At 35.5% G+C, this 11,230-nt stretch overlaps 1 protein-coding gene across 1 annotated transcript; it reads left to right on the top strand.

Moving 5' to 3' along the window:
* Window positions 1-387: 387 nt before the first annotated feature.
* Window positions 388-5,886, top strand: LOC145269212 (uncharacterized). The gene has a single exon (XM_080124830.1). The coding sequence runs from the start codon at window positions 388-390 to the stop codon at window positions 1,870-1,872; it is 1,485 nt and encodes a 494-aa protein (XP_079980956.1). The 3' UTR covers window positions 1,873-5,886.
* Window positions 5,887-11,230: the final 5,344 nt, after the last annotated feature.

Genomic DNA, 11,230 nt, shown 5'->3' with positions numbered 1-11,230 from the left:
TGAAAAAAAGTACTGCTAATAGGAAAAACTTATACGAGACACTCTATTTGGGCTGCAAAATTGTCAGTTTTGTAGGATTTAAAATTAAAAAAACATCGAAAATGATATTTCACTGAAGTTTCTGATATCTATATATATTCTGATATACATTGTGATATTTACATAAGATGTAACTATCATCTTATAATATATATAAACAGTCACTGATTCATCAGATATTTTCTGTTTTGATTACTCTGTAAATGTGAAGTTCATTGACCTAATCATCTGTCCACACAATTCTTATATATATATATATATATATATATATATATATATATATATATATAATCAATTATATTTCAAAACATAAGAAGAATATAAAAACAGAACTAAAACATCGTAAATATGTCTACTTTTAAACCGAACACTAAATTAGATACTGAAGAAAAATTCTATTCTTGTGACATGTGTGCTTCTTCATTTAAAAGTAAACAATGTTTAGCAATACATATGCCAACACATATTAAAGAGAAACAATATTCTTGTGAAGTATGTGGCTCTACTTTTATAAAAAAAGACAAATTGGTCATTCATATGCGAACACATACTGGAGAGAAACCATGTTTTTGTGAAATATGCGGTTCTTCTTTTATAAAAAAAGACAAATTAGTTATTCATATGCGAACACATACTGAAGAAAAACCATATTTTTGTGAAATATGCGGCTCTTCTTTTATAAAAAAAGACAAATTAGTTATTCATGTGCGAACACATACTGGAGAAAAACCATATTCTTGTGAAATATGTGGTTCTTCTTTTACACAGAAACACCACCTGCTGCAACATGTGCTAATACATACTGGAGAGAAACCATATACTTGTACAATATGCAGTTCTGCTTTTGCACGGAAACAACACATGTTGCAACATATGCGAACACATACTGGAGAGAAACCATATTCTTGTGAAGCATGTGGTTCTACTTTCACATTGAAACAACACATGTCACAACATATGCGAATACATACTGGAGAGAAACCATATTCTTGTGAAGTATGTGGGTCTTCTTTTACAAGGAAACCGAACTTGGTCATTCACATGCGAGGACATACTGGAGAGAAACCATATTCTTGTGAAATATGCGGTTCTTCCTTTAAAAAAAAAGATAAATTGGTCAATCATATGCGAATACATACTGGAGAGAGACCATATTCTTGTGAAATATGCGGTTCTGCTTTTGCACAGAAACAACACATGTTGCAACATATGCAGATACATACTGGAGAAAAACCATATTCTTGTGAAATATGCGGTTTTTCCTTTATAAAAAAAGATAAATTGGTCAATCATATGCGAATACATACTGGAGAGAAACCATATTCTTGTGAAATATGCGATTCTGCTTTTGCACAGAAACAACACATGTTCCAACATATGCGAATACATACTGGAGAGAAACCATATTCTTGTGAAATATGTGGCTCTTCTTTTACAAGGAAACCCGACTTGGTCATTCATATACGAACACATACTGGAGAGAAACCATATTCTTGTGAAGTGTGTGGTTCTGCTTTTGCACGGAAACAAAATATGTTGCAACATATGCGAATACATACTGGAGAGAAACCACATTCTTGTGAAGTATGTGGCGCCTCTTTTACAAAAAAACACAGCTTGGTCATTCATATACGAACACATACTGGAGAGAAACCATATTCTTGTGAAGTATGTTGTTCGGCTTTTGCACGGAAACAAAACATGTTGCAACATATGCGAATACATACTGGAGAGAAACCACATTCTTGTGAAGTATGTGGCACTTCTTTTGCAAGAAAACACAGCTTGGTCATTCATATGCGAACACATACGTATATGGGACAGAGCAAGTAAAAAGCGTCTATAATAGAGGTCAGTGTACCCAATGATACGAAGGACTTATGCATGATATGAAACGAAATTGGAAATTAAAAGAGGTGCCAATTATACCAATAATCATAGGAGCAACTGGTCTTATGAAAAAGGACTTCAAAAAGTACTTAGAATGTATACTCGGTGAACTAAGTGTAAGTGAAATACAAACGAGTGCACTGAAAGGGACGCCTTAAATCCTGCAAAGATCTCTTGATTGAACTCACTAAAATAGTGATAAATGTTAGACATCTGGTTGGATGTCCAACCCCCTAGAAGAAAGAAGGAGAGACAAAATGAATAAAAGTAAAAACAGAGAAAATTTCAGATTGGCAGCCTGGATAAAAAGACCCCGAACTCCTTCCTGCACCAGATAGGAAGAGGATAGCAATGGTGCAAACCTTTATTTCTCTGAAAGCTACAAGATTGCTATACCAGAGGAAAACACAGATCACCCATGAAGCCTTTAAAAAATACTCTGACTCCCTACCGCTAGTCAAAGGAAGGTACTGCTGTGTTGCTACCACTATTCAAAATTTGAAAAGTGGAGCAAAATATCAAATCAGATTTCTCGAGATAATAAAAAATTCTAACCTCCCTGAATAAAAAAAAGTTACGCCAGTTGCCTGCATTCGATCCCTGGTTGCCTAGGTTGAAAAATATATACTAGAAGAATGCACCTTCATAATGAAGGAATGTCGAAAATAACTTCTCATCCAGGAAAAGGAAAAAAAAAACAAAGACAAGAGACTAGAAAGGAGAAAATTGGACTATGCTCAAGCCAAATCCACAAACGAAAAGCAGAAACGAGACATGGAGAAAAATATTCTTCTATCAAGCCAAGGGAAATACTCAACCAAGCAAAATTACTTCACAAAGGTGCAACTTTTAATGTTTGTTTAGTGAGGCTGAACTTAACCATATAAAGTCAGAAATAGCATAGATTTACCACCATCATCAGCTTACTATTCATAATTACTGAATTAAAGTCCATCCATAAAACCTGGTTCTCTACACCACTATCAACACTCGGAACACTGCTATCACTTCAGCAACTAAAAGAGGCAGATTAGGAACAACTTACATCAGAGGAAGAACTTTGTAATATCATGAAGGAAGTAAAACTGATGAACCCGTCTAGCTGAATCCACTGTGAAAAATTTCCCCCACTCTATATCTGTGCCTAAATCAAAACGCGGATTTCATGAGCAAAGCTTCTTTCTTAGAACTGCACGCCTGTGGAACTCTGTTCCGTCTGCCTGCTTCCCTCCGGACTACAACTTGGATGTCTTCAAGTCTAATGTTAACAAATTCCTAATGAACCGCCCCCCCTAATTAAACACTTCATAAAATCTCCTCACTGACGTGATGTACTTGCAATAACCATTATCCCTGAGTGGCTTCCGGGCCTTGATAAGTGGTGATCAGTGTGTAAAAAAAAAATAAAAAAAAAAAAACATGGAAGAAAGACAAGACTGACAAAAAAATCTAAGCCTCAAGAGTGATTAAGGCAGTAATTAAAAACATAAATGTCGCTCTCAAAAGACTTGTTCTTCGTAGGATATCTTTCACTGAGTTGAACCAAATCATATATGCTGCAGGGCACATTGTCAGAAAAAACACTCCCTCAATTCCAAAACAACACAAATCACACAAAAAAATTCCATTGGCATGGAAAAGGAAGCTCCAGAATCAATTGAACAAATTTAGAAAAAGAGCCATCGAGAAAGCAAAATCTTATCGTTAAGTATTGGAGGCCTTTGTTTGAGGATGAGAGACCTAGCAAATTTGATGCCAATTAGATCCGGGATATAGCTAAAAAAAAATAAAATAGCCAGAAATGCCAGAAGCAAAGTTAATATCTACAATGGTAAAACAAAAGTTCGACAGATTCCAGAATAACAAAAAACATGGAATTGACAACTTATATAATTTCTGACTTAACTTACAGCACTCCATATTCATTATGGTAACTGCTTCGCTGGACTGATGAATAATGAGGAGGACACACAAACATGGCTATTAAAAGGTGATACCACCCTCATACCTAAAACGGTTGAGACACAACGCCCTTACAAGTACAGGCCAATCACTTCCACATAGAAAACATACAGCTTGATGAGGATAGCGAGATGAGAGACGTAGAAGAGCAGGAAAAATACAAATATCTTGGCATAGAAGAAAACGATGCAACTCAGCATGATAGAAAAACTAGGCAAAACACAGCTGACAAATAAAAAGTGACTTTCATTAACGATGCAACTGGTGACCTATAGCTTTGGCATTGTTGGCCACAGAGAGACATTAACAGGCTAGATACTAAAACGAGAAAAGTGTTAACATTACACCAAGTAATATACAGAAACCAGTGCTTCCCACGACTGTATCCACCAAGATGATCAGGAAGTATGGGTTTGTCAGAGGTAGACCATCAATACGAAGCCACTATTGTGAGCACTGGGCAATATCTGATAAGCTCCCATAATTCAAACCTTAATGGTATATGAATACGAAGAAAAGAGAGCCAGGTTAACTACTATCACAAAACTGGCCAGACGTTTTGCACAAGACTGTCTTACAAATAAGATAAACAGAAAACAAGCCCACAACGGAAATAGCCCAAAAGACTCGGCAAAATACACAAAGACCTTCCATTGCAGAAAACTGGAAGAATAGTATGCAAATATTTACTGGATGAACTATCACAGGAATATATAGACAAAGAATACTCTGTAGAATGGCTTAAAAAAGTGTCTCTTTACTCAGGAGAGAATAATAATGGCCGCTCAAGATCAAGGTTTGATGGCCAATGCTGTTAAATAGATGAGTGGTCTCAGAAATAACAAGTACAGGTTCTGCCACACAGCAGTAGAGAGTGTGAGCCACCTTACATCCATTTGTAAAATCCTCTTGGGGGATGACTATTATGCAATGTGACACAATGGAGTGAATATCTCCACTGAAAAATCTATAAAAACTTGAATATCCAATGTAGTAGCAAGTCTTGAGAATATGTACCTGAAAGAACAGTTGTTAATAAGTCATACACCATTCACTATGATTACGAAATTCCTACAACTACATATATAGAAAACCGGGTTATTAAACCTCATATAGTGATATGGGACCAGAGGGCGAACTTAGCAGTACTAGTTGAAGTAAGCGTCCCTATTGATGCTGTTCTTAACAGAGCTGAAAGGGAAAATATAACAACACATACTGAAAAAAACATATTCTTGCAAATATATCATTCTTCTTTTACAAGGAAAGAATCATGTCACGACATATGCGAGTGTATACTAAAATTAAAATATTCTTGTTAATTATTTTTGTCATTTCTTTTATAAGAAATCCAATATGCTGCATGTGAATAATTATTGTAAACAAAATCATATTCTTTTATAAAACTTTGACTTTTTACAGACATTTCGTTGTTCTTTATATCAAATGAATTTAATATTCTGATGCTACAAAACAATCATATATTATTTTAATAACTTTATGTTGCAATGCAGTTGAACACATATTTTTAGTGTATGACCGTCTTACACGTATGCAAATGTTATTAGCATGAAACCAATGTCCATACAATTCATTTTGCATGTAAAACTTGTAATTTTTTCCGTTTTACTGTTGGAAAGATATAGTTGCTTTCATCTATTTAATAAAAGAAAGTAGTTTCTAAGATAAAATCGATTGGAAAATAATGTCATTGTAAACATTTGGAACAATTTGTTGGTGCATATGTTTAATCACAATTTGTAGAAATTAAATCAGTACAAAGCTAATTAACTTTTTGAATTAAATGAAAATATGGACATTTTTTTATAAAAATCGTTTTTTATAACAGAAAAATAATGTAATTTGAACATTTTATAAAATTTATGGCTGATCTTTTGAACTAATCGGGAATCAATTTTTTATTTAATGCAAGAAAATGATTTGGAAAATAATATTTCTTATTATACCTTTATACTTTAACTGAAACATAAAATATAACCCAAATTGCATAGAAAATGTGTGCAGTTTTTCTGTATTTGTATATTAATTTGAGTATTTTCTTTCAAATATGTTACAAAAATGAAATGATTTTTTAATAAAATTCATGATTTATACAATATCATCTGAAAGTATATATACCTTATTCTTTTTTTTATTTCCATGCTGACAAAATTGAACGCTGTAATCAATACCGCCTATATAAGGTACCCTTTTTCAGAATCCATGTTGGGAAATGTTTCAACATCGAGAAAATTTCCTACCGGTACTTTTTGTGTGCTAAACTCTATTATATTTATTTATTTTATTATATCTTGTTTAATATAAGTAAATATGGGAGGGGAATTTATCTTCAAATATCTTTAATTTCGAATTAGAGCTACGGACTTATACTAAGTAAGTATTAATAAGATTTTTTACCCCTTTTTTAATGGAGAGTAGATAATGCACTGTGGATGTGTTATCGGCAGCTCTAGTAACTCTCGCTTCTCTTTTTTGTTCTTCAGTCCTCATTTCCAATGAGTTATTTTTCTGACAAAGGGCGAAGAAAAAGCTGCTTTTCAGGTCGGTAGTATCTGACAAAGGGTGAAGAAAAAGCTGCTTTTCAGGTCGGTAGTATCTGACAAAGGGCGAAGAAAAAGCTGCTTTTCAGGTCGGTAGTATCTGACAAAGGGCGAAGAAAAAGCTGCTTTTCAGGTCGGTAGTATCTGACAAAAGGCGAAGAAAAAGCTGCTGGGACATGAACCTTGGATTAACCACTAAGGAGGCTGTCCTATCAGCAATTGCAAAGTACTGGGGCTGCTGTATTGCCATTTGGTGAATGGATTCTGAACCATGCAGTAGTTTCTGGTGGGGCCTCTCGATACCATACTAGTGGGTAATTGATATAGCTTTACCTTATCATGTGATACAAAAAATTCTTGTCTTTTTCTCCCTTACTTTGCCTCTCTGTCCTGCTCTAACCAAGTCTGTCGACCTGTTCCACAAATTCCAAAACCTCTACATGAAATATAAAAAAACACGAATAAACCTTGAACCCCATCCTCCAACGTAGACCCCTTCTACCATATCTCTTTCTCCAACATCAGGGGTCTATGTTTCAATTTTCCAGAGGTTGAAACCCAATTACAGGAGACGAAACTGGACATATTCGTTCTAAGCGAAACTGGCATAGCGCTGACTACTTCCCTAGATGAGTTCATAATTAAAGGATACTCTAACTGAATATCTAAATTTGACATCCAGGATCGCCATGGGCATGGAATATCCGCCTACATTAAAGATGGCTTTTCTGTTTGGTAGGAATATCTCCAGAGAAGACACTAATTTACCTTATATGTGCTTCTGGGTTGCACTTGCTTACATCACCGCATTTATATTTGCCCTCTATCGCTCCCACAATAGCGGGGTTACTATCTTTAAGAGTATATCTGAAAAAATTGACCACATCCTGTCTGCTCATCCTTTGGCTAACATTCACATTTGCAGTGATTTCAATGCCCATAATGTGGAGTGGCTGACTCACTCTAATAAAACAGATGATGAGGACAGGTTCTATGATGATTTTGCCATTGCCTATGACCTTACTCAGATTGTTCACAAACCCACCTGTGGGCCCGATACTACCGGTCAGTATGCAAGCCTTCTTGACCTTTTCCTCACAACTTCCCCTGAGCTATGTTTATGTTTCGTTCTATCTCCCCTGGGATCCTCCGATCACTCCGTTGTATCAGTTACCATAAAAACGAAATATAAGTCTTCAGATGTACTTCTCCACCGTACTGTGTATCAATACTCTGTGGCTTACTGGGATAGCTTCCGTACATTCATATCTGATCTACCTCTGCATTCCATGTTTAAAAAGGATGTGTCCAATATAGTATCAGACCTGACTAAATAGTTACTTGTAAGCATAGACCGATTCATACCATCCAAAAAATTCCAACAAAAACCTAATAGCCAGCCATGAATCTCCTCAGAATGTGCTGTTGCCATCGAGCACAGAAATGACTTTTTCCATAGCGACGAGGCCAAACCATTTGTCAAGAACTTTGCAGCTAATTCTACCCTTTGCGACGAAGGCCATCAACTCTCCATATTCCCTCCTATAACACAGAACACGCTAGGTAACATACAAATATCCGTGCATGAGGTCGCCAAGCAAATCAAGAACCTTGATTTAAGTAAAGCAAGTGGCCCTGACGGCATCCCAATTATAGTGTTAAAAAAGCTTCAACCAGAACTTGCTCCCATACTTACGAAACTCTTTAAGCACTGCCTTAAGGAGAAATGCTTTCCAACACCCTGGAAAACCTCATCAGTATGCTCTGTATTTAAGAAGTCAGGTGATAAGTCATCTCCCTCTCAGTACAGACCAATAAGTCTCCTGTGTGCCATGAGTAAGTTGTTGGAATCCATATTAAATAGAGAAATAGTCAACCACCTCAGCAGAAATAACCTTCTTAGTGACAGGCAGTATGGTTTCCGTTCTGCAAGATCTACCGCAGATGAGCATACGGTTATATATCATAGGATTAGTGAATCTCTGGAGCAATTCCTCTTGACATATCAAAGGCCTTCGACAAGGTATGGCATAAAGGTCTACTTCACAAGATTTCCAGCTACGGTATAACTGGAAATGTGTTCTCAATTATTAAATCATTTCTCTCTGATAGGCTCACAAGAGTAGTGGTTGATGGGCAGAAATCAGGGACCCAGAGTATTAATGCTGGAGTCCCTCAGGGGAGGTCCATCCTGGGCCAACTCACTTTCTAATCTACATCAATGATCTCCCAAAACACATGCTTAAATCATTCATTGACATCTATGCTGATGACACTACCATCTATGGCAACACATCAAAGGCCGTAAATGAAAAAGTTCTCTTTGATTCCCTCTCGTCTGATCTTGAGCGTGTGGTACAGTGGTGGAAGAGATGACTGGTTACTTTTAATGCATCTAAAACCAAGATCATATCTTTACATCATCAACGCTCTGATCCCCATCTGGCATAAATTGAAATGGATGGTTCGTGGCTTAGTGGGGGATGTCCTTTTCTCTTCCCTGTAACCTCTTTCCCACAGAAGAGACGTTGCGAGCCTGTCTTTGTTTTATCGTTATTTCCATGGCAAGTTCTCGTCCGAGGTCCAATCTCTGGCCCCCCCTCACCAATCTTTCACGAAGAACACCCATCTAGCTGAAACCACAGTCAGTAATTTTTCCCACTCTTTAACTGTGCTTAAATCAAAACATAGATTCCATGAACAAAGCGTCTTTCTTATAAGTGCACGCCGCGTGCACTTATAAGAAAGAGGAGTTATAAGCTTGGAAAGATGGGGTAGAATTATTCACTATTTTCACGAAATTTCTGACACACCTACGACAGCGATCAGTGCATTCCAAATCTCCAATACTAACGATTACTACAATACTATCCTATTGATTACTGTTCACACAATAACCCTTATCCCTGAGTGGCTTCCGAGCCTTGATAAGTAGTGCTCTCGACGTGAAAAAAGTGGGTTATTTGTCAGAATAAAATATTTTCTAACACAAAACCGATTTTAAACAGTGTCGTGTTAAAAAGTTCTTCCTTTAATAATTCCTATATTGGATGAGATTTTGTTAATTATCTTCCATTTAATAAACACAGCATTGGTGATTTGTTGACTTCATTTTTGTATGAGACTTTGTTAAATATAGAAAATAAATAAACGTTTTATTTCATATTCTTTTAAAAAATTATTTGACAAATATTATTAAAAAGAATTTTGCTTTTCTATAAAATTTCTGTTCTATATTTTTGCGTTATTCTCTCAAACAAATTAAACTAAAATTATTTTAGGAAACAAGTAATTACTTCGAGCTCAATCGTTGATGGAGAAGGTAATGTTTGGGAGGAGGAAGTAATTTCTTTGGTGAAATGCATTGTCAGAGATTGTTAGTGTAAAAAGAAATTTTTCAATGTAAGACAACAAACAAGTAGTATTACAGTCAAAATAAAGATTGAAAAATAAATTGAAAGAGAAAATGATTTCAAGGAACAACTGGAGTAGGAGGAGTAGAAAATGCAAGAAACAAAAGTCATTTTTAAAATCAGGGAAATTGTTTTTCGGTTTTTACATGTCATAAGCAAAATTGTATTTGTAATATAGACAAGTTAAGCAGCTTATAAATTGTCTGGATTACTTCTAAGCTTTCCAGAATATTGGGATTTTCCAAACGTGTGAGGTAACAAAGTAACGTGACGACGTTAAAAAGAAAGGAAAGACGAACACAGAGTAAAATGTTATAAAAACTGTATTTATAAAAGGAAAAGAAAGGTATTGCAACAAGGTGGGTTTGCGGGAAACTTGTCTTACAGATATGTCCGTTTATCAGTTAAATCTTTCCTGTGTCCTTAGTTGGTATCAAAGAGAAGAGAAAGGTGTGGCCTTGGTGTGTGCTGCTATTGCGGTTTTGAACTCCTCGCGGGTCTCGTATTTCTGATGGTGGAGAGCTGGCGAAATGGATTTAGTCGCAGACACGTCCCAACCACAAAAGAGAATGAAAATTTGAAGGAACCACGCAATTAGGGGTCGGGGAGGAAACTAGAATGGCAGCCCGTGAGTGGTTGTTTTTCCATCCAATCACGCCGCACCGCACCACACCAGTGACTCCGTAATAATTTCAATAAGAATGGAATGTACTGATCGCTGTCGTAGGTGTGTCAGAAATTTCGTGAAAATAATGAATAATTCCACCCCATCTTTCCAAGCTTATAACTCCTCGAAAAATGCAATTCGAGCCCTAATTTTTTTTTCAATTAAAGGAGCAAGAACCAAGGTTTCATTAAAAAAAACAAAAACAAAAAAACAACGTGTTTTTTTTTTTTTTGAAGGTTTTAAACTTCGGACTTTACAGGTAAATTTCTAAAAAACAGTACTATTTTTTTGTTTTAAATTTGAATATATTATTTATTGACCTTTTCTCTTCAATTTGTGAGTAAATTAATTATTTACTTTCCGGTGACTAAATTAATTATTATTAGACATTTCAAAATGGGAGGCGTGAATTATTCGACCCCCTGTCTTTCCAAGCTTATAACTCCTCGAAAAATGTAACTCAAGCCCTAATTTATTTTTCGATTAAAGGAGCAAGGACCAAGGTTCCATTAAAAAAGAAGAAGAAAAAACAAATAACGTGGTTTAAAAAAAAAAGGTTTTAAACTTCAAACTTTACAGGTAAAATTCTAAAAAAAACACTACGTTTTTTTTTTTAATTTGAATATATTATTTATTGACCTTTTCTCTTCAATTTGTGAGTAAATTAATTATTTACCTTTCGGTGACTAAATTAATTA

Source organism: Euprymna scolopes, chromosome 45, assembly GCF_053919585.1.
Source record: "Euprymna scolopes isolate OS-2025 chromosome 45, ASM5391958v1, whole genome shotgun sequence".
NCBI lineage: Eukaryota > Metazoa > Mollusca > Cephalopoda > Sepiida > Sepiolidae > Euprymna > Euprymna scolopes.
This window is presented reverse-complemented; position numbering and strand designations above follow the sequence as displayed.

Bases quoted from the DNA above. Each gene is read 5' to 3' on its own strand.
- LOC145269212 (XM_080124830.1), top strand. From the start codon at position 388: ATGTCTACTTTTAAACCGAACACTAAATTAGATACTGAAGAAAAATTC.